Source organism: Triticum aestivum, chromosome 4B (assembly GCF_018294505.1).
Source record: "Triticum aestivum cultivar Chinese Spring chromosome 4B, IWGSC CS RefSeq v2.1, whole genome shotgun sequence".
Taxonomy (NCBI): Eukaryota; Viridiplantae; Streptophyta; class Magnoliopsida; order Poales; family Poaceae; genus Triticum; species Triticum aestivum.
In genome coordinates, this window is record NC_057804.1 from 419285061 (window position 1) to 419308748 (window position 23688).

At 42.5% G+C, this 23688-nt stretch overlaps 1 protein-coding gene and 2 long non-coding RNA genes across 6 annotated transcripts; all 3 read right to left on the minus strand.

Annotated features, from left to right (window-relative positions):
- Positions 1-512: 512 nt before the first annotated feature.
- LOC123094922 (uncharacterized) lies at positions 513-3134 on the minus strand. 3 transcript variants are annotated; one of them, XR_006446037.1, is made up of 3 exons: positions 2946-3134; positions 1410-2852; positions 513-1307 (listed from the first exon to the last, which is right to left on the minus strand). It is a non-coding gene; the product is annotated as an uncharacterized lncRNA (long non-coding RNA). The 3 variants fall into 3 exon arrangements; XR_006446038.1 differs by having other exon boundaries at positions 515-2122; positions 2618-2852; positions 2946-3123; XR_006446036.1 differs by having other exon boundaries at positions 528-1307; positions 2618-2852; positions 2946-3121.
- A 2318-nt stretch (positions 3135-5452) lies between these two features.
- Positions 5453-6077, minus strand: LOC123094923 (uncharacterized). Its single transcript, XR_006446039.1, has 3 exons — positions 5953-6077; positions 5790-5838; positions 5453-5577 (listed from the first exon to the last, which is right to left on the minus strand). It is a non-coding gene; the product is annotated as an uncharacterized lncRNA (long non-coding RNA).
- Positions 6078-16884: 10807 nt separating this feature from the next.
- On the minus strand, positions 16885-20447 carry LOC123092468 (TAF5-like RNA polymerase II p300/CBP-associated factor-associated factor 65 kDa subunit 5L). 2 transcript variants are annotated; one of them, XR_006444615.1, is made up of 2 exons: positions 18110-20447; positions 16885-17484 (listed from the first exon to the last, which is right to left on the minus strand). XR_006444615.1 is itself a non-coding variant. In XM_044514250.1 (2 exons), exons 1-2 carry the CDS (start codon positions 19928-19930, stop codon positions 17113-17115), a joined length of 381 nt encoding a protein of 126 aa, XP_044370185.1. In that variant the 5' UTR covers positions 19931-20432; the 3' UTR covers positions 16885-17112. The 2 variants fall into 2 exon arrangements, 1 of the variants encoding a protein (XP_044370185.1); XM_044514250.1 differs by having other exon boundaries at positions 19922-20432.
- Between the last annotated feature and the right edge of the window lie 3241 nt (positions 20448-23688).

Consider the following 23688-nt stretch of genomic DNA (forward strand, 5'->3'; position numbering starts at 1 on the left):
GTCAGTCACGTTTCTAACGGAAGCACACGAAACGGACCGTCAAAACCGAGTCAAAACCGAGACGAACGGAGACGCTGGGCCCCATATATCGCGCTCCACCGTTGCACTTACCAATCTCCCGCCCGTTGCTAAAAAAAAGCTTCCTCTGCCCCCAAAAATGCGGAGATCTCTGACGGCGCCAAGCCCCACTTCTCGCCAAGCGATGCACAGGATGCTCGCTCGATCTACACTGCTGAATACAGGCCTCCCTCTCCCAATGCTTATCTATGGATAGGCATCCATTTTTTCTGCTCATGTCGTTCAAAATTTGAACTCGTAGATCTGCCTTTGTCTGCCGCACCAGAATTTTGTAGACACATGTCTGCAGACAGATATGAACGCAGCATGCATTAAACTTTTTGTACCTTTCCACTACAGGTACTGTCTTCCAATTTACCCAACAAACTCAAATACCAACATCATAATTCTGGAGGTATAACCATCAACGCCCACCCACATCATAATTCTCAAGATCAAAACACAGCCCTATTCACAACACATTCAGTACAGTTATTCGGACCACAAACTATTTATTCAGACAAGTTCCGCACAGGAAGTTCAAGGAATACATTGAGACACACTTGTCGATCTACACATGCAAAGGAAATTTTAAATCTTTACCACGAGACACAGGCTACAACAAATCAGTCCGCACTATCTGGAAATTGTCATACGCATACACCATATATCCTAACCATGCAAGTACTGTCTCAGGTACATCCCTATTTTTTCAGTCTCACTTTCAGACGTAGCTCTGCTGCTTCGTTGCAATTGTTCCGCCGGTGAGTGGTGACCTTTGACTCCACAGTTCTTGCATCGAGCAGGACTTCTAACCTGCTTTGGTACATCTCCGCGGTCTGGGCACGTAGTCCTTTTGTGCCCCTGTTGCCAGCAAATGGTGCAGAACCTGGTCCTCTTGCTCAACCCATCGTAAGTCGCTTTCTCTCTGCTGGTCGTAGGCCTGCCCATCTCATTCCTTTTTGCCTGTGTCAATAGTCCTGCCAATCTGTTCCCAGAGTCATCTGCTGAATTAACATCATCGTTGTGAAGGCTATTTTTTCATCTGTCCCCAGTAACAACAAGTGCCCATTCAGTCTGAATTTGGTTCATGACATCACCATTTTCGGCAATCATGTCTTCCGGTCCAAGCGGTTGTGCTCCTCAGAGTGTTCTGCTATGTACTAGCCATTGGCCTTGGACCACAACAACCTGATGAGAGCAGGGCATTCACAACGGCACGGCCATGTGTTCTCAACCCCCGCCTTCCCCTGTGTAAACAAACAGACACAAAGAGAGAACACTTTTTCAGAGACAACTGCTGGATGAAATATTTTCAAATACTAACAATTTATAAATCCATACTACCATACCGCACAACCACAAACAATCTCCTGCATGCATTTTGTCCTCTCCACATTTAGCCTACTCTTGCCGTATCTTATGTCAGATCCTTTCTCCCCCGAATACAAGTCGTAGGAATCGTAGGCTTCACCAAGAGAATCAAAGCTTGCACCCAAAGTTGCCACTATGACATTATCCCCAGGATCAGTGGCGGAGCTACGGCAAGGCCAAAGTGGCCGCGGCCTGCCCAGGATCTGTATGTTTTTTCTTTCATACGCATCGGTAGCTCATAAGCCTGGTCTACTGGCAGACACCACCTAGGCCCCTAATCCCCATTACGCTCCATTTAGTGAGAGATTCGCACGACGCCAGGAATGGAGCAGTAATTATTGGCCACAAGGAGCAGCCGAGCAGCAGCGGCACAGCAAGCATCAGAGGCCACTAGCTGGCCAACATCATCCACCGCACATTCGCGCACCCAAGCGACGACGGTCTTGCCGTGCGTATATATTTGCTGATCTAGTTAAAAAATTATTGAGAACTGACTCATGTCTAATGAAGTAGCACGATTCATCGTAATTTTGAAAAAAAACGTGCACTTGTTTGCCTCGCCCGCCCAACTATTTTTGTGTAGCTCCGCCACTGCCCAGCATTGTTGGCAAAACCACATATAGTCTTCTCCAGAGCAGTAGTCCGATTAGGACATGGCGTCTTTCCCGGCGGAGCAGCACCTACCCTCACTCTGCAACCAAGCAAATCCCACAAACTGATACGAATTTCATGGATAGTTTTATAGAAAACACTAGCAAACATTTGCAAGCACCCGACACATCACTTTTTGCAGTGTAATAGTGCTCGAATAATAACATTTCTTGCCCCTGCTCTTCTACTTTTGGTTTAGCTGCACAATCACCGATTTCACAACTTTGTTAATAACAATTTCCTGATTTCACACACTAGCGGCAACATGGTAATTACTTCATATTCGAGAAACATGGTAATTACTTCAAACCATAAATCACGCAATGCCCAGTCTATTCTTCTTCTGAATTTCAGAAGCATGTACTAACAGATCAGTCAGCCCTGCATCTATATTTACATGGCCACACACCTAGTAGTTCAGGCAGTACCAACTCATAGGGACCCCTCCCTGTCACATTTTGCATGCTCAGCTTATTTCAAATCATGCCATAATAATTCGTCGCACAAATTTTGTGGTTCTGCTGAACTGACATACCTTCTTTTCCACCCAGGAGCTCTAGGGTCGATCTGTCCAATGGAGTGCTCCAACGCTCTCGGCGACCCTTCTCGGACTACATCCGTCGCCCCTTCCGCCGCACAGATCTGGCCGTCCGCATTCACCTCCACCATAGGCGCCAGCGGCTCCTCAATCGGCCGCGCCACCGAGTAGTGCAGCGGCTCCAACTGAATATCGCTGTCGTTCACCTCTTCCAGGTTCCAGCACGGTGGCCCTGGGCACCCAGATTGGAAACAGAAGATTTATCTTAGCGAGCAACCCCCAAAATCACTCACCACAAAATACAACAAGTGGACAGATTGCTCACCTCTTAATCTGCATAAGGAACTCCATCTTTCGCCGGTTCCGCTCAGCCCTCCTCGCGCACGAGAATCGCCGCTGAGCTCCGCCGCTTCCGCAAGTGACTAATCCAGGCGGCGGCGGAGGTAACCGGAAAGCAAGTTTCCCGGGCCACGGATCGGAAAGGACATGACGTCATGGGCCACGACTCGTCTTCGAGGTGTCCACGGCGTTCTAGCTCCGTCACAAACATGGCCCACCGTCCAGGGTTCACGGCGCACGTGACATGGCCCACGAAGTGAATCCCATCGCATCCCAACGCTATAATGAACCGCCCAGATAACAAGTCCATTTGTGCTCGAGCACAATTAGTCCGTGTCCCTCTTGCAACTTGCTTATATTGAGTAGACGATCACGCAGAGTCCCTTGGAAGTGCATTTGAAGGCGAAAGCATATACTTGCCCTTCGTTCATGTGTGCCTGACGGAAGAAGTCGCTCCAGCCTTTAGTGATGGTGGCCCTTTTGTCAACACCCTTGATAAAGGGGGTCGTGACAGCGTAGTTCCGTCTTCAATAGTGATTGACAGTTCACCATGGTCAGCATCCATGTGTGGGAAAAAGGAACCCGTAGAAAGGGAACGCTAAAGTACTGAAAATAACAGTAAAGGTTAGTTACTATAACATTTTCTACCATGCTATTATATGAAACCGGACAGAGTAATTGCAAAGGATTACCATGCTTTTGCCTTCTGTTGCAAATGTTTCTGTCATGTGGCACACATAGTAGTTATCAGGCGTGGTGGTGCTGCAGATGATCTTTCACAGTGTACGAACATTATGGTTATAGAGCTTAACTGTGTTGCCCCACGCAATGTGGTGACTAAACTCATCTAAGTAGTGGATGCAAGGCTCACCTATGTTAAGTTGTACAAAGTTATATCTTTTAGCAGTTGTTGCGAGAGTTGATGGAATGAGAAGAGTAATATAGCTCTTACCACGGAGAATGTACTTTCTAGGCTTTACATGGATTTTCTTGCCTTTGAACTTTTGGATTCGAGTTTGCTTTGCATGGGCGATGAATATACTCGGCTTATTGTGCTTCTGACACAGTGGTTCGTCTGTGTTGGTAGATAAGGAGATCATGGTAAGAGTTTGCAATAGCAAATAGAGGACAACATAAACAAACAGAGAGGCTAATTAGCTTGTGTGTACTCGTGAAAGGTAGAAAGATTATCTATTGTATATGGTCAGTGGGAAGCAGGGGCTAATTAGCTTGTGTGTACTCGTGAAAGGTAGAAAGATTATCTATTGTATATGGTTAGTGGCAAGCAGTAAGCAGTGCTTGTACATGTAACAACAAATAAATCAGAGCATTAATGAATAGCAAACAACTTGTACATGTAACAGCAAATAAATTAGAGCATTAATAAATAGCAAACAGAACACCTACTGGACCTGAAAGAAGTTTGTTTTATTACATACTTGATCAACTTGCATGCATAAGTGATAAAAAAGACTGATCAAATAGCATGCATTAGTGAAGAAGAAGAAACATTTTTTGCGATGTACAATCAATCATAAGTATGTTTTTCAGAATTACCATGGGTAATTGGCCACCGCTGATATCACTGGCTGTGTCTACCTCTTGTTTAACAGCTGTCATCTGGAAAGTAGTAGAATAATTAAGTTGATTTATCTACTGTGGTTTTAACTGGGATGATTAACAGTGATGCATGTGTTTTAATACGGTGAGACTTCATAGGCCATTGGTGGTAAAAGATGCTCATTATATTTCATAAATAATCATAATCCTTAAAAAATCTTATTTCTTCACGTGAGAGGTGAAGTATATCGCTCAATGCGAGAGCCACCGGCCTCGCCGTCATTGGCGGTGGGTGAAATCGATGGCATCCAATCGAACCCAGTAGGCGGCGGATCTCTCTGGCCTCATCTTCAAGGTCTGTGAAGAGCACAACGCACTCGGCGTTGCGGATGAAGATCTCATGGTGCTTGACCGTGCGAGTGCTCTTCATGGACTCGAAGATTGCCCAGTTCTCGAAGACGATATTCAGTGAGACAAAAAACTGTATGGGAATAATCAGGATGGGATAGTGCTTTTAAGCACTATATCAAGAACCAAAGCCATGGCAAAAATTATGGTGATTTCATATGTAAATAAACCTGAAAAAGTAGCAAGATGACTTAGACCGAAAAACAAATCTCTTGACAGTGCTCTCTGGCAAGTGCTGCAGAAATGGATAAAACCCAGTCACAGTCTCTACTCTATACCAACGTTTCCTATAGGTTGGGTGTAGTATACAGATTTTGGGAGCTATAGTGTCTTTCAGCATAGCATCTAAAATAATCCTTGGTGGAATGTGTACAGTATCCATTAGGAAATACTAAGATGATCTTGTAAGTGTTAGATTATCGCTCATAACAAAGGCTATATAAGGTTAACCTGTACGTGCTATTTATCTCTTATAATATCTATCTTTGCAAAGGAAAAAAATGTACAATAAAACCAAATATCATGTATGGAATAAAAACTTTCTGGGAAATTATAGTAGATCCTAAACAAAAAGAAAATACAAAATAGAAAGGTACTTTGACATGGCCTTCCATCAGTGTATTCATTTGTCTTCTATTGATCACCCACACCTGAAATGAAAATAAAAGGATGGCTTCTCATTTCAGTCTAAAAAATTAAATCAACAAATGATAAATGAAAATTAATGTTAATAATTTTGTAACTGCAATAAATATGGCATCAGGACCAAAAGATGCTCAAATAATATCAATGCCTAAACTGTAGTAGCATGCAGATATAACATCCTTTTTGTCTCATAAACCAAAGGAAGTTCAGAATATACCATCTTAAATCGGTGTGAGCGCCTTGGCTTGCATCATCTCCTAGTTGACCTAAGCTACAAATGCAATACAGGTCAATACTCTGATTTCATTGACCCTATTTTGCACAGGTCAATACCGAAGGAACCAAATCAGTCAATAGAGATACTCTGAATAAATGCTTACCATATTTTTATAGAGATGCAGAGGGAGAGGGAGCGGGAGAGGGTCTGAGTCTGATGGTGTAGAAGAAGCCAGAGAGGAAGACGACCATGCGGTCTGCGCCTGCCGAGAAGAGGCGATTGGTGCCGTTCATGGCGTCGCCGAAGTGGTTATCAAGGGCAGAGATGATGGGAATCTCGGCGTCCGTGGCGTGTGGGTGCAGCGGCGGCCACCTCGTCCTCTCCACGAAAGCTTCATGTCCTCGTCCATCTCCTGCTGAGAGTTGAGGAGCGGCGAAAGCCTGGGTTAGGAGCAGCTATGGCAAGAGCACAACGTGGTAAGATAAACGGGGAAGGAGAAGGTCGATGTACCTCTTCAAGGAGCGAAGGAGAGGGGCTTGAGTAGCAGGCTGCACCCTTCCTAACGAAGAAAGAACGCCGGTCGACTGATGGCGCTCCTCGCACACGCATCTGCACCTGCCGCTCCTGGGTCGAGCCGGCAGGTTCAGCAGGAAAAATAGTTGAAGGATGCAATAAATGGCATCTCAAATTTTGTAGCCCAAGAACAAACATACATTTAGGTAAAAAGAATTGAACACATACCTCAAAGGGAAGCATGACGAACAGTGATGTTATCATGGGAAATATGCAAAGAGCATCAGGGGTCGTTAGATCTCTAAGCCATGGAGCTCCAGCCCCTTTTAAAAATGGAACTTTCTCAACCACGTTTGATATCTAGAAGCATGACAGAAAATTGAAATGCCTGCCTGAAATTATCAGTTGAATGCTTTAGGCTTGAAAGAGAAGGAAATCACAGTTCAAAACCTCTGCACGAAAATAACCCTTGCATACACCAGTACAACAATGAAATACCAACATGTGCTCAGTTTCAGGAGCCAGCCAACAAGTTAACCCAAAGCTGAAGCGATTAGCATCTTGTAGAACGATGGGCAAATATATACTAAGATATATACACGATGGTTGCTTTCTTGATACTTTCTTTTCCTCAGTTTACCTCTTGAATAATGACAGGCTATGATTTACTATTTGAAGTGAACAGGTTTTTCAGCAGTATCATGGGCAAATAAAACTAATTTCTTACATAGATCAGGCCTATTGCCCAATTAGTGCAGCCAAGTGATAAAAGTTAGAACTTGGAAGTGTCATGTTTTCCCTATAGTACATGAGAGTTTTGATGATCACGGTCCTTACAGCCGTATTATACACCATTAAAACTGAAAATTACCATTCGGTTTTGTTCTGAAGAAGATTGCAGTGCAACTATTGATTCTAATTTTTTTAGAATGTCTAACAAAAGTGCCAAAAAAGTAAGATTAAGCAGTTGGCTATTTTATTCATTAAATGTCGGAGAGAGTCTGTATCTGAGATTTGGACCATGATAGATGAAGAACATCAGCGGCGTGCCCCAGGGGCGAGCAAAATGGCTTATCTCTGTGTAGGGGAACGCAGCAGAAAACAAAAAATTTCCAACCTACGCACCAGCCCAGGACCACTATGGAGACTGCATACATGGTTTGATCTTTTTCGTTACCGACTCGTAGCGCAGTGGGAAGTAGAGTCGATGACGAACGGCGGTGCAGATCCCCACAGCTAGGATTTACAACCTCCCAACCGCGAGGATGTATACCCTCATCTACTCCTCAGACAACCCTCCGGGAGGCAGTTGAACGGCCCCTCGGACGGTGTCGCGGACAGCCCTTCGGGAGGACCTTCGAAACTCGAACGGTCACTCGGACAGCCCTTCGGGAGGACCTTTGAAACTCGGACGGTCACATGAACAGCCCTTCGGGAGGCACTCACGAACTAAGACCGAAACTACGATCTCTCTATAGAGTTGCACACATACGGTGTCATCTATCCGGCAGGGCTTCGCCGTCCAGAACTAGTTCCTGCCGGAACCCAGACAGCCTTACGGCTCTACGAAACTCTTTTCATGGGAGGAAGAGAAGAAGCTAGATAATGCATGGCATGTGTATGAGAGCAAGGGATGATGTTTGGTCAACCCCCTCACCTCCTATTTATAGGGAAACCAAGGGGTAGGATGGGTATTCTGAAATACCAAAAGTGCCCCCACTTTATGTCACACACAAAGGGTATAAAAGGCATAAAGGGATGACAAGTGGAGCCCCATGGAGGAGCTGCACCCTCCAACGTCCCACCTTCATGGGCGCCCCCCAAAGGGGGTTCCTTGATCCCCAAGTCCTTCTAGAAGCCTTTTGGGAAAAGCCCCAAAAGGTGGCTTTCCATAAAATATCCCAAAAAGCACTTTCACTATTCATGACGACATTTTTTAGCGTCCGTTCGAACTGAAAATATTTATGTGGGCTTAGAACATTTCCAGTACCCACCATAATAATTTTCAACGCGTTCCAAAACAATTCCGTTTTTAGTGATTTTCATTTGCGAAACACATCTGAAGTGGCTCCGGCAGCTCCGGAACATTTCCGGTTTTTATCTCAGAAAATTCCAAAAAGCTTCCAGAATGATTCTGGCACCCTCCAAGAATTATCAGGCATTTGCCAAAACCAATTTGACTTAATGGTATATCCCGAAACAAATTTTCGGTATCATCGAAACTCATCCGATGACCTCTCTCTGCGGTACGATTCCGCTGTCCGAAACTTTTCCGGTGTCCGAAACTTTTTCGATGATTTTCTCTCAGACTCCCTGTGTAGTATTCAGCAGATAGATGACCCTTAAGCGTGTGACCCTATAGGTTCGGTGAAGTATAGACATGACCCGGAACCCCTTCCGATCAATGATCAACATCGGAGCCGTGGACACCCATATTGACCCCTATACCCACACGAATGAATATTCGAGTGAACCTCCAGTTGTCGTGTGCTATTCCTGTTGCTTCGCCATATGTTACAAAGACCCGAGGTGAGATTTACTTGCATCCCCGTGGATCAACAATTTTTCCACTATGCTAGTTACCTCGTTACTGGTTTTGTTCTCTTTTCTCGTTTCCGTGTTCCGGCATCCCTGTGATCAAATCACACTGTGTCTGGCCAGACAATGATGGATACCGTAACACCGAGAGGGCCCGAGAATATCTCTCCATTGTCGGAGGAGCAAATCCCAATCTTGAGCTATCAAGTTACTTGACACACTTTTCCATGAACCTGTAAGCCGCTGTAATAGCCACCCATTTACACGTTTAACAAACCCCAAAGTTCATGAAGCAAGCATGAAGAAACTCGATACTCTCATGGTCTAAGGAATCATGCAAACGTTAACCATCTCTGTGTTATTTACCATTAACTTGTGACGAATGAATCTCATAGCATAACATCAAACCGGGTCGATTCAACACAAATGTTCTCTTAACATTGTGCCCTCAAAGTTGCTGGCATATACATGCCCATGATCAGGAAAACGGAACCATCATGCAACACTTGAGCTAGTCTTAGAGGCCAAACTAGGAATACTTCTTACCGTTTATTATTCCACACGTGCATATGAGTCTTCCTTCGAGCCTCGTGGATATTGCAGACTCGAGAATCATTGCAGTTATAGCATGGAACATAAACATAATTATGAACTCAGAGATAAATAATATCATTTATTATTGCCTCTAGGGCATATCTCCTACAGACTCCCACTTGCACTAGAGTCAATAATCTAGTTAATGCTAATGCACTTTACACCTATGGCATGCCGGTGTAAAAAATGCTTCGCATGTGGTATAGCCTGATGTCCATCAGATCTGACAACTTCAGCTCCGTGTCTATCTCTGCATATCCTCGCGTTTTCACGCTTTCACAAAATTCATATTTTGTGCGGACTTGGCTTTGTATAAATGTTAATCACAGGTTGAACCTGGATTCCTCAGACTGAGTTATGGAGAAACTACCTACAGTAGTGTCCCATTGACAAAAGCCATCTTGGAACCATACTAAGTTCATGAATGAACTATATGATTCAACATCTTGTTTGTCGCTTCTAAAGCGTCAACATACTTAGTCATTTGTTATAGAATTCGCCACAGTATGTTGTTGGGAACAATTTCCAACTACCGTGCCACCATATTGTGTATTACACAAAACCTTTAACTTAAATCGAAAATCGCATGGAGAAACGATGAAGACTGTATCGATGTAACATTTTACAACGAACTCTTCATGATCTCCGCTTGCGAGAAAACATATCATCAGTACTTACTCTAGTACTCAATGACATCTTTCACTGTTGTCCCATGATCAGTACTTTGATCACTTTAGTATCCATACTCGCAACATCTTGGGAGTATTGGACATATCTGGTTTTTTACATACCATGGAATACATGATTAATCCAAACATAAAAGTGTGTGGAATCTGCATCATGTATTTTGCTCATCAGTGTTTTGGGACACTGATTCTTGCAAAAACTCTTTCCAGGTGACTTCGGCAAGAATCACTCCTTGTCGTTCTTAGTGCTAAACGGTTTTAGCATCTTGTCAATATGTATTTATTGCTTAGCCCTATTAGGTAAATCTATCTCCATAGATCATTATGCCTAATATTGAGGCTATTTAGCCTAAGCACTTCATCAAAAAACTATTTTCAAATGAAGTCCTAATTCGTGTCAAGAAATTTATTTCCAATTAACAATGTGTCAAGCACACAAGGTTTTTAGAAATATTATTACGCTCCCACTTACTTTCTTGAATTACAAGCATCTTCGTTACCCATTGATGAAGTCAAACCCTTTGACCATTTCATCAAAGCACGAAGATTCCAACTCCATTTTGCTCTCTTCTGTCCATCGCTGGAACTCTGAAGTTTGCACCCTTACTAGCATCCTCTGGATAGAACAAAATGCCTTGGACTGTAACACATGCAAGTCCTTGGTTTCATTTCCATCAGATGGAAATCCTATTGTCATCCATGTTTCATATCTCATGATTGAAATATGTATTAATTGCTAGTTCAACCCGAACCGACTTTAAGCATCGCTACGATGAAAACAACCTCATCATAGTCAACTCTTGAACTTGTTAATTCAAGAAGTCGAGCTTTATGGATAAAACATTTTTATCCATATCAGTTTTAAGTTCTAAATATTCGTTAGACTCTAAGTCTTCCGAAAGGTGTATCAAGGTTTTAATCTTGAATCACATATATGGAAACTAACTCGGGTTGTATTGGAATTTAGCCAATTCCGGAGTCAGGGCCCATCAACGCTTCCTTGTGTATCATAGGTATAATGTTGTCTAACAACAATATCTCATTTGCGCACCTGAGAGGTTTGCACGAGCCTTGCCTACATGGGTCAGCTGCAAGTTCGACCGAAGTTCATACATTTTATTGTAGAGACTTCCGTATCAGTCACGGTATGAAACTCTGGAATTACTTCCAAGGTCTCTTTCCTTTGACCTGATGACAAAGATAGTATTTATCTCGTCGAGTTGCACTATTCTCCCACTCACCTTTTTGAAAGAACCATTCCCTTTAAAAGCACACTGTTCTTTATGGCAAAACTTTTTGCCTCAGTATTGTGGTGAGGGAATACCCAATAATTTAGATAACCTACAAAGTAGCACTTGTCTGATTTGGAATAGGTTTGTAACCTTTTACACAAGCCCAATATTCCAAATGTTAAGAAAAGATATAACATGGTTGGGCGTACCATACCATGCCATCATTTCAACAGACCCGATGGATCTCTTTTCAGTGTAAAAGCTGCAGTCTCTAAAGCATTACTCTTTAAAAGTGATAATGGCAAATTTATTTATGTCATCTTTGATCTTACCATGTCATAAATGGTTTGATTACATCTTCACAGGACTTTCCACTCATAGTGGTGTTCCGGGAGGTGTAAGTTATGAAACCTCTTTCACAACTCATCAGACATTCGCTAAACATGTAACTCAAATATTCCTTTGTGCAATCAAATTGCAGAAACATAATTTTCTTGTTACAATAACTTCTACTTCATTTTTGAAAACCTTTCGAATGATTTCAAAAGATCCAGACTTACGTCTCATCAAGTAAATATCCATATATCTACTTGAGTCATTTCAGAAGATAAATAAATCCACCACTTGCAACAACATTTATTGAACTACACACATCAAAATGTATGATCACCAATAAGTTTGTTGCTCGTTCCTTATGGCCTGTGAACGGTATTTCAGTCACTTCACTTTTCGGAGGAAAGTTGCAAGTGTCAGATGATTCAAAATCAAACGACTTCAAAATCCATCATAATGGAATTTTTCCATGCGGGTTTCTCCAATGTGACCAAATGTAGTGCCACACATGTGTGGTATTCTCATAGTCTCGCGACATTTAGCGTCAGCGTTATGGATGTATCATATTACCATCAATATTCATAACATACATCCCATCTTGGATGGAAGCATGGCCCTTCATGTTATTCATAATACTTAACAACAATTGTTGGTTTTATGAACAACTCTTTTGCAACAAACATTGTGCAATGGGCTAGAGTGTATGAAACTCTAAAATGAATTATGAAAGTAAACCCAGAGGTATTTTATTATTATCAATATTCATAACATACATCTCATTCATAATGAAAGTATGGCCCTTGTGTTATTCATAACATCGAACATAAAAAGTTCTCTTATGAACAACCTTCTTGCAAGATACCTGATGCAATGGGCTAGAGTTTGTAAAACTCTAAATGAATTATGAAAATAAATATAGACGACAATACACCGATGGAAGGTATAGTAACATTTACTATGTTCCCTGTGTATACCTTAACCTCATTTCTGGCTAGTCTTTTTAGGCCATAGTAGCTCTTACATTGATTCGCAACAGAATGCAATCAAGCGGGTATCTTTGTGATTAACTCACAATACCCAAGAATTAGTGATTAACATGTTTAACCATAATTCCCAAGAACTATATCTTTGACCAGCCTACTTATACATCAAAAACTTGTATGACATTCATACATGAGCTGGATATTCCAGTCATCTTTCTTTCTGCCTTTATACTTCTAACAGTTTAACTTTTAGTATTTCTCCTACTCGCAAAAGAAGCACCCAACTTAAGAGTGGCGTTAGCCCCGGACTTCCTAGGCGTGTAAGTCACACTAACACCCTTTGGACACTTCCTTTCTCTTTAAGTTGTTGTTTTATTCACCTTTCATCATATGACAGGCGTTCTTCTGGATCCCTCTCTTATCAGTCTAATGCATAGTAAACACTTTATTAATAATCTGCAATCAAACATTGCCTTGGATATTTCATATCTTTCAGCCTTTGTTTCTATCTGAAAATTAATTTTCAGTTCCATGAATATCACATAACTATCCCAAACTTTCGAAGTTCGAGTTTCATGGAAGGAAACATATTGCACTTGACCGCAAGGGAATTCTAGCTTTTGGATCGAAGGACGAGAGTCTCATCATCCATTGCTTTTACCGGGAGTATACGAAAAGCATGCGATAGGACAAAGTCCTTCTCGGCACTTTTGAGGACAATCCTCACATTACGTTACTAATCATAAAGTTTTAACCAGATATTTAACAGCTATTCAATTTTAACAGGGAAGGTGGAAACGCGAGCCATTATTCTACAACTATTTTGCAAGAAACACTTAGACAATGTTCATAATTAATTGCACTGAGAATTAAACATGTTAATTCAACAGTGCGCTCCCACTCAAATCAATATCTCTCATAATTAATTTTGAGTGATACAAGATCCAGACTTCAACTCATCGCCATAGAATCATCATCTCATAACGGGAATTTTAATCGGTAGGCCAACTTGCCGATCACATCTCTATGTGACTCTTGCTCATCTTTCGATGCGTGTGTTCCGAGCTCAGGACGATCCTGCCATGAACGTCAAGACAACCAAGTGATCTTGCTTCAAGGTCTGACCTCACCCGCCTCACACTTCTCTAATTGTTCGTACCCATGCATCCATGGCGCACCCTGAAAATATAGGTGCCATGACGGTGCTACACTTGGGAGAACACTAACTACTTGATATTTTAGTGAGAGATCACCCTAATAAAAAGTGACTACAATGCAATCAAGAAGGGTGCATCATAAGGGATAAACATCCCAGGCAATTCATAATAGCATGATATGGTATAGCCCTTTCTGACGGAGAAGTCTTTCATTTCTTCGTCTTCGGCATTTGCGTCGGTGTTCACCTTCGTGAAGATTGCCACCACCTTGTCGATGCACCATATAATATTGCTATCTCTATAACTAATAAAATAAGTGCATTACTTAAGGTTGACACGCAGGTCGCTAAAGTGACAATCATATGGCTCCAGCCATCATGCCGAATCATGACACGCAGGTCATGTTAATTACATTATATAGTCATCTCATACATAATCAAATTATTATGAGCACTGCTATACCACATCACATGCAAACCATCCTGCAAAACCAAGTTAGACGCCTCTAATCGGTTCATACAAAAAAGGTTTTACGTGGCTTCTAAGGGTTCGAAACAAACCGAAGCTACCTACGTCCATCATCAACTATGATAATTCAAGTCACTAGATTAACATCTCGGGATGTATGAAGCACGAGATAATAAAATATCGAACCCCATACTAAACTTCGTCATACGCATGACCCCCGTGCAGATCATATCTGCAATGCCCTTTCATCTGCGAATTTCATCTTTCTTTTGACTACGACAGAACCCAAAGAACTGATAGCACTTCCATGACCAATCAGGATCACGGATTGCCAGAACTTTGTCAAATTCCACCATGCTGTCTCAAGATTGAGCAAACGCAAATTCTAGGGAAGCAACAAGAACGTCGGGTAACAGATTTCATCTGCCACCCGCATAAATAATTTTCAGCAATAGATCTCATGTACTCCAAAATTATATTATGCAATACCCATACATCTCCATGTATTCTAGATCGTAACCTGCATCTACACATAGCACGACTCTTGATGCCACTGTAGGGGAACGCAGCAGAAAACAAAAAAAATCCAACCTATGCACCGGCCCAGGACCACTATGGAGACTACATACATGGTTTGATCTTTTTCGTTACCGACTCGTAGCGCAGCGGGAAGTAGAGTCGATGACGAACGGCGGTGCAGATCCCCGCAGCTAGGATTTACAACCTCCCAACCGCGAGGATGTATACCCTAATCTGCTCCTCAGACAACCCTCCGGGAGGCGGTTGAACGGCCCCCTGGACGGTGTCGCGGACAGCCCTTCGGGAGGACCTTCGAAACTCGAACGGTCACTCGGACAGCCCTTCGGGAGGACCTTCGAAACTCGAACGGTCACATGGACAGCCCTTCGGGAGGCACTCACGAACTAAGACTGAAACTATGATCTCTCTATAGAGTTGCACACATACGGTGTCATCTATCCGGCAGGGCTTCGTCGTCTACTAGTTCCTGCCGGAACCCAGACAGCCTTACGGCTCTACGAAACTCTTTTCGTGGGAGGGAGAGAAGAAGCCAGATAATGCATGGCATGTGTATGAGAGCAAGGGATGATGTTTGGTCAGCCCCCTCACCTCCTATTTATAGGGAAACCAAGGGGTAGGATGGGTATTCTGAAATACCAAAAGTGCCCCCACTTTATGTCACACACAAAGGGTATAAAAGGCATAAAGGGATGACAAGTGGAGCCCCATGGAGGAGCTGCACCCTCCAACGTCCCACCTTCATGGGGGGCCCCAAAGGGGGTTCCTTGATCCCCAAGTCCTTCTAGAAGCCTTTTCGGAAAAGCCCCAAAAGGTGGCTTTCCATAAAATATCCCAAAAAGCACTTTCACTATTCATGACGACATTTTTCAGCGTCCGTTCGAACTGAAAATATTTATGTGGGCTTAGAACATTTCCAGTACCCACCATAATAATTTTCAACGCGTTCCGAAACAATTCCGGTTTTAGTGATTTTCATCTGCGAAACGCATCTGAAGTGGCTCCGGCAGCTCCGGAACATTTCCGGTTTTTATCTCAGAAAATTCCAAAAAGCTTCCAGAATGATTCTGGCACCCTCCAAGAATTATCAGGCATTTGCCAAAACCAATTTGACTTAATGGTATATTCCAAAACAACTTTTCGGTATCATCGAAACTCATCCGATGACCTCTCTCTGCGGTACGATTCCGCTGTCCGAAACTTTTCCGGTGTCCGAAACTTTTTCGGTGATTTTCTCTCACTCCCTGTCTAGTATTCAGCAGATAGATGACCCTTAAGCGTGTGACCCTATAGGTTCGGTAAAGTATAGACATGACCCGGAACCCCTTCCGATCAATGATCAACATCGAAGCCGTGGACACCCATATTGACCCCTATACCCACACGAATGAATATTCGAGTGAACCTCCAGTTGTCGTGTGCTATTCCTGTTGCTTCACCATATGTTACAAAGACCCGAGGTGAGATTTACTTGCATCCCCATGGATCAACAATTTGTCCATTATGCGAGTTACCTTGTTACTGGTTTTGTTCTCTTTTCTCGTTTCCGTGTTCCGGTATCCCTGTGATCAAATCACACTGTGTCTGGCCAGACGATGATGGATACCGTAACACCGAGAGGGCCCGAGAATATCTCTCCATTGTCGGAGGAGCAAATCCCAATCTTGAGCTATCAAGTTACTTGACACACTTTTCCATGAACCCGTAAGCCACCGTAATAGCCACCCATTTACGGATGACGTTTAACAAACCCCAAAGTTCATGAAGAAAGCATGAAGAAACTCGATACTCTCATGGTCTAAGGAATCATGCAAACGTTAACCATCTCTGTGTTATTTACCATTAACTTGTGACGAATGAATCTCATAGCATAACATCAAACCGGGTCGATTCAACACAAATGTTCTCTTAACATTGTGCCCTCAAAGTTGCTGGCATAGACATGCCCATGATCAGGAAAACGAACCATCATGCAACACTTGAGCTAGTCTTAGAGGCCAAACTAGGAATACTTCTTACTGTTTATTATTCCACACGTGCATATGAGTCCTCCTTCGAGCCTCGTGGATATTGCAGACTCGAGAATCATTGCAGTTATAGCATGAAACATAAACATAATTATGAACTCAGAGATAAATAATATCATTTATTATTGCCTCTAGGGCATATCTCCTACACTCTGAACCCAAACACGCACTCGGGCACAACCAGATGATCAGAACCGACAGACTTGCGGCTGCTCTGCACCCGTGGCCTCCTCCTCTTCTCCACATATCCCTTGTCTACACTGCTGAGCGGCAACATTGCCACCACCGCGATCCATTTCCAGCAACTGCCACAAACAGACTGCCTCCGCCACCACTCTCCTTTGAAACCGCACCTTCCCCGAGCAGCTCCCCCTTTCTCTCACCCTCGGAGACCTCCCAGACATGGATCACACGGTCCTCGCCGGCGCTCGCAAGGTACCGTCCAGCCAAGCTGAAGTTAATGCACCATACAGAGCCAGAGTGCGTGGCCAACTCTCGTGTCATGAACATACCGGTGAGCTCCTTGCACGTCTTCCCATACTGCCGCACCTTGACCCTGCCGACACTGCGCGTGCTGCTGCCGTCGAGGCTGTCATCGGTGGCGGAGCTGAGGCGCCATGCCTCCCTCTAAAAGGCATAAATCCATCAAGCTGTTACATTGTGAGCTTTCAAAAGTGTGTATTTTACTTGTATTTCTGAGATAAATATATTAAATAATATTGCAAGCTAACAAAAAAGCAATGCATAGTAGAAACTGAGATCAGTCTGTAAATAAGGAGACAAATCATGATTGGCTTTTTAATGGTGTTCATTTCCAGAACATATTTGTGAGATCTTATATTCAGTAGTGTAGTTTTAAAGTAAAAAATATCATAAGCACAATTCCAGATTATAAAAAAGTGTCCTAATTTGGATTAAGTTGATTTGGTTGACTTCACAAAAGGTTAGAGCATAGGTACCATTTTCAGCAAAATAACATACCTCCAAATAGTAACTATCATGCAAGTAATATCGGGTTGATTAATCACTCGGTGCTAATGTCATTCGAGCATAATGTATCTTTAGGTTTCTAACCAACCCTTAGGACCTAGGCAAGGTGTCATGTTAATCGCGAGCTCAGTAGCATCACAGAGAAACCTCACTCTACTAAAGCACATAATAAGGATGCTATCTAGACGAGGTGACAATGTTACCAATTGCCATGGCCAAGCAGGACATCGAACATATAAACCATCCTAGACTACCCGCTCACCTGGAGGCATCACTGGCGCACGTCGGTTTTTACCACCCGATCAGGTCAGCTGTCCGCTTTTTTCACTTTTGTTCCTGATTCTGGAGAGGATGGCAGGTGGGGCTCGATAGACATGGGGCCGCGGAGTCAACGTGAGTTTACTTCATATCCATTGAGACGTTGACCAAAGAGGCCCTACATATATATCATGTACCTTGCTCCTCAAAAATAACAACTCTGTCTTGAGGGGAAAACATTTAGGGATTTATTTATAGACTTCCATTTTCAGGTTTGAAACAATAATTAACACACAGGTGGCCAATATATCTTTCTTATTTTTACCACAAGCTATTTTACTAATTCAATTTTCGACAATAACACTAACCAGAGGTACGTACAAATGAGCTAGAAATTCCTAGAGCGACCAAAATGAATAGAAACAGGAGTGGAGGTAATGGTGAAAAGCTTCCATTATTTTACGTTGCCATTGTAACCTTAAAATATTGTAACTCTGTACTCATTAGTCTGAGTCCAATTTAGTTTGTAGCTTGAAACCAATGTGCAGGTCAGAAACAGTAGGTGGATGCTTTAAGCTTCATCTATATAATTAACATTCAATTAATCTGGTAGAAAGTGCTCATTGAGTGCTTAAGACAGATAGCCGTTGCCCTGGATCATAAGCAAAGTTGCTCTTTGTAGGTGCCTATCAAATCATAAATAAATTAAGCGTGAGATTTAGGTCATCTGAGTTGGTTAGAGGAAGGGCCACCTCCCTCTTTCGTATATATGTTTATTTTGATATAGAATATAGACACCTAAGGGTGCAAAATCTTGGTTAGAAGAAAAAAATGATTAGCAAAAGACAGGGGAAAAAACAGAAACCATGGCAGAAAATGGAAACCAACGAAGAAGAGGCCAAACAACCAAAATAACTATACAACTACATTACAACCATTACTGAACCAGTCTGGAGTGATAAGATTCTCAGTAGAACAGTTAGCAGTTTTCATCATCAGGGACCTCAACTCTGACTCGGTCAAATGAATTAGGTTGCCGTGTGTTACATGTGTAATCCTTCCGTGTAAATTACTCTACATCTATACCTAATCCCTGCTTGAAGGGTCATCCACAGATCACAGCAAAGGAATTGTGTGCAGCAACTTGACAAATTTGTTTTTGCCCTTTTTTCTTGTCCATTTCAGAAATGAGAGGTCCTAAATGTGTCTGCAGCTAAATTATTCATAGACGAGAGAAGTCAAGGTTGCAACATATGCACAGTGTGTCCTTTGTATCCTACCTCTGACAATGAGGCTCACAGTTGACCCGAGATTAAAGCTCAGGCTTACCGGAAAACTGCTCAAAATGACAGTGATCAGCGACCGATGTGTGTGTGCTAACAGCAGCCCGGTGCGTGCCTAATCTCCAATATTCTGATGTCCACAGCCCGGTGCGTGCCTAATCTCCAATATTCTGATGTCCACCTTGTAGCTGCAAGTTCATTTCGTCGGTCCAGTCCAGGGGGAGTTGTTGCTTTCAGGCTTTGCATGCCATGCAATTCCGCAAGTACAATGCTGATATCTGAAAGGGATAATTCAGCTCCGTTCCCTGATCCTTTGCATCAAAAGTTTTTTGCTTTACAAAATGCACTTCTGCAATCCGAGTCATGATGCAAATCAATCTATACAATGTGCATTGGCGAAGATCAAATCAAGCAGGTGGGGTTACGGCAGCGGCACCCTCTCCTCAACTGAGACTTCGCCACAAGCCGGATGGTGGGATTACGACAGCAGGGAAGCAGAGGAAGGGAGCCAGGAAGGGGATGTCAGAAATTACCTTTGCCATGAGGAGTCACAGGTCATCCTCGTCACCTATCCCGCTCCGCCGCAGATCTGCGTCTCTGGTGCCGATGCCTCACCACTGCCCAACCTCGTTCCTCTTTGCTGCAACATCATCGATCCACCCCTCCCTTGTCGCGGATCTCGGATGCGGAGCTGGGATGGGGGCTCCACCGTGGACTGGGAAGGGCTCCAGGAGCGATGTTTCGGGCGAGATGGGGAGGTAGGGAAGAGGCGGCGGCTGTCCTCCTCTGCGGGGCCCGCCTCCTCAGGAGTAGGCGAAGCGGGCGGCGGGGAGGGAGAGCGGGAGCGGGAGCGGGGCGGCAGCGAGAGAGGGGAGGGGATGGAGATGGAGTGGAGGCCGGTTGAGATGAGGGAACGGGGATGGAGGAGCAAGCTAACGGGCGCAGGGCTCACGATGGCCTGCACATCGAGCGCGTCCCTCGCATGGTGCGGTAGTTTTTTCCTCGCGTGGTGCGGTGCGCCCTCGCCATTTTTCTTTCCCAAGCGCAGCGCGGTGCGGTGTTTTTATCCCCTCGCGTGGTGCGGTGCGCTTGAGCCACCGTTGTGTGTAGCGACTCCTTCATTTTTTATATGTTCAACTCGTGATGCATGCACCCTGGGAGAAAATCTCGTGATACCAAGTACCACATGCTCCCGTGCTACCATTTCAACAAAATCGATTTTAATATTAAATGTTTCAAAAAATTCGGAAAAAATGTGTTTTCACAAGGAATGTGTCTATGACCCCTAAAAAATCAGATTCAAATTTGAAATCCACATTGAGAAACAAAAAAGTACCCAAATGTGAATAGTGTCAATTTTGCTGGTCTTTTTGTGACACTATTCATGCTAGATTTGTGATCTGACTTTTTAGGGGTTGTAGGCATACTTTGTGAGCATTAGAGCTTTGGAGTAGCCAATTCTTGTCCTTGATATTTTGAGGGGTCCACATCCATTGGTTCTTGTCATGCCAATCATTGATCTTTTTTGAAATCTATCATCAATGTTCATTAGATCAATGACATATATGTTGTTATTAATTACCAAGACCGTTTGGGAATTAGTTACACTTCCATCAAGCAATTTAGTCGATAAACTGAAAGTGATAAAGAAAAACTTTTTGAAACTTTTTTGTTTTTGTATGCATATATAAGCTTACTAGTAAGCAAGTTTTTAGCAAAGGTCATGAAGTAACCATGTGAATGATAATGCTTAGAACTCACATTTACTCATATCAATTGCATAATCAACTAGCGAGCAATAATAACATATCTCAAATGCCAACAATTTGTCAAAATAATAATGATATAATATGATAGCATGGTATCTTGCTAGCCCTTTCTGAGACTGCAAAACATAAATGCAGAGCACCTTCGAAGTTCAAGCATTAAATAAACATTGTAATTCAGAATAGAGGAGATTCAGTCATGCTCACATCCAACATTAACTAGACTCAATGCATGTTTAAACTAAGAATGAGAATCGCACTCTCTAAGTTGGTGCTTGAATGAGAAGGTGATGACTCAATAATGAAAGTAAATAACAAGAAAGTAAATAGAAAGACCCTTCGCAGAGGGAAGCAGAGATTGACAGCAGTGCCACAACTCAGAGCATAAAACAGAGATGAATACATTTTTGGGTGGTGTGCTTTTCCTGTCAACGTCACGACAAAGGATTTCAACATCTTCCATGCTAAACATGTTATTGGCGGTTCCCATGCAGAAATGAAAATTTTAACCCCCCCCCACACACAACCAAACAAACAGAAGCCATGGCTAGCCGAATCCATGGGTGCCCTCCAAACAATCATCTTTTTCGGGGGGAATTTTTTTATTTGTTTTGTTTGACGGGATTGAGCATCCCAATTACCAGCCTCTCCGTGCAAGGACGAGTGAATAAATTCTTGTCATGAGAATAACCTACTTAGCATGAAAGATATTGACTGCCCCGTCGCTCCATGAGCGGCACGGGCACACAAAACATATGTTTATTTGAATGATCAGAGATGGCACATGCAAATTTACTTTGAAACGGCAGGGTAATACAATATATAGGAAGATATGATGGACTCTTTCGGCATAACTTTGGGTTTCATGAATTTGGATGCACAAGTAGTATTCCCGCTTAGTACAGACGAAGGCTAACAAATAGATTGAGAAACGACCAACTAGAGAGTGACAAAGGTCATAATCATGCATTGCGAATATTTAACATTGGACATGGGCATGCGAATATAAACACTCTAAACATAAATATCATAAAGGTTGCATTGGTTTTGAATCAACTACATGTGTAAACATGTTCCAATTCAAGCCACTTGAGTTCTTCATAGGAGGATATCATCCTGACATACTACATCACAATCATTTTAATGCATGTTTACACTCAAGATAAATCATTATCCACGCCTAGCTACTTAAGCATGGCATGAGCAACCATAATCTCTAATTGTCATCACAAACATGTTTACTCATAATATGTTGAATCGGGGCTACTGAGTTGAACATATTTGCAAAAAAAAGAGTCCATACCAGCCTTTCTTTGCCACGGTCACTTCATGAAATTATTGTCATTATCGCCTTTCACTTGCACGACTGAATGATATGAAGAAAGTAATAATAGTTCAAGGGTGTCATGGACTAAGCTGAAATCTGCAAACACTTTATTCAAAGGAGAAGACAAGGAAATATTGGCTCTTCATTAGATCAACAACAAAGCATATAAGAGCCACTCAACAATTCTTATGAAGTCTTCTCTGTACGACAACTCAAAGAAACGAAAATAAATTCAAAGAAACACACTGAAATATTTTTGGAGCTTTTAGTTTTTTTGAGGAAAGCAAATTAAAGAAGAAAACCAAAGAGCGATAAAAACTATTTACAATGAAGATCTTCCAAAAAACAACGAGAGAAGAAACAAGAAATCTTTTTGGGTTTTCTTTTACTGTTATTAACTAACTAAACAAGAAAGAAAAAACGAAAAGAAGCGAGAAATATTTTTTTTGGATTTTCAAAGTTTTTCAAACACATAAAAGAAAAGCAAAATAAAGTGAAACATGGATATACAATAAAAATGCGAACACCGACAACTATAATGAATGTGTAAACATAAATGTAATGTCGGGGAGAATATGTACCCCCGAAGCTTAGGCTTTTGGCCTTACTTGGTAATCACCACTCCTGATCAAGATAGTAATCATAATGTTAACTTGGGGCGGCGTTCTATGCCGCCTCCTCAACGAGGAGAGCATCCTCTACTACCGCGTTGTCGAAGGAAATATGCCCTAGAGTCAATAATAAAGTTGTTATTTATATTTCCTTATATCATGATAAATCTTTATTATTCATGCTAGAATTGTATTAACCGGAAACTTAGTACATGTGTGAATACATAGACAAACAAAGTGTCACTAGCATGCCTCTACTTGACTAGCTCGTTGAATCAAAGATGGTTAAGTTTCCTAGCCATAGACATGAGTTGTCATTTGATTAAAGGGATCACATCATTAGAGAATGATGTGATTGACTTGACCCGTTCCGTTAGCTTAGCATTTGATCGTTTAGTATATTGCTATTGCTTTCTTCATGACTTATACATGTTCCTATGACTATGAGATTATGCAACTCCCGAATACCGAAGGAACACTTTGTGTGCTACCAAACGTCACAACGTAAGTGGGTGATTATAAAGGTGCTCTACAGGTGTCTCCGATGGTACTTGTTGAGTTGGCATGGATCAAGATTAAGATTTGTCACTCCAATT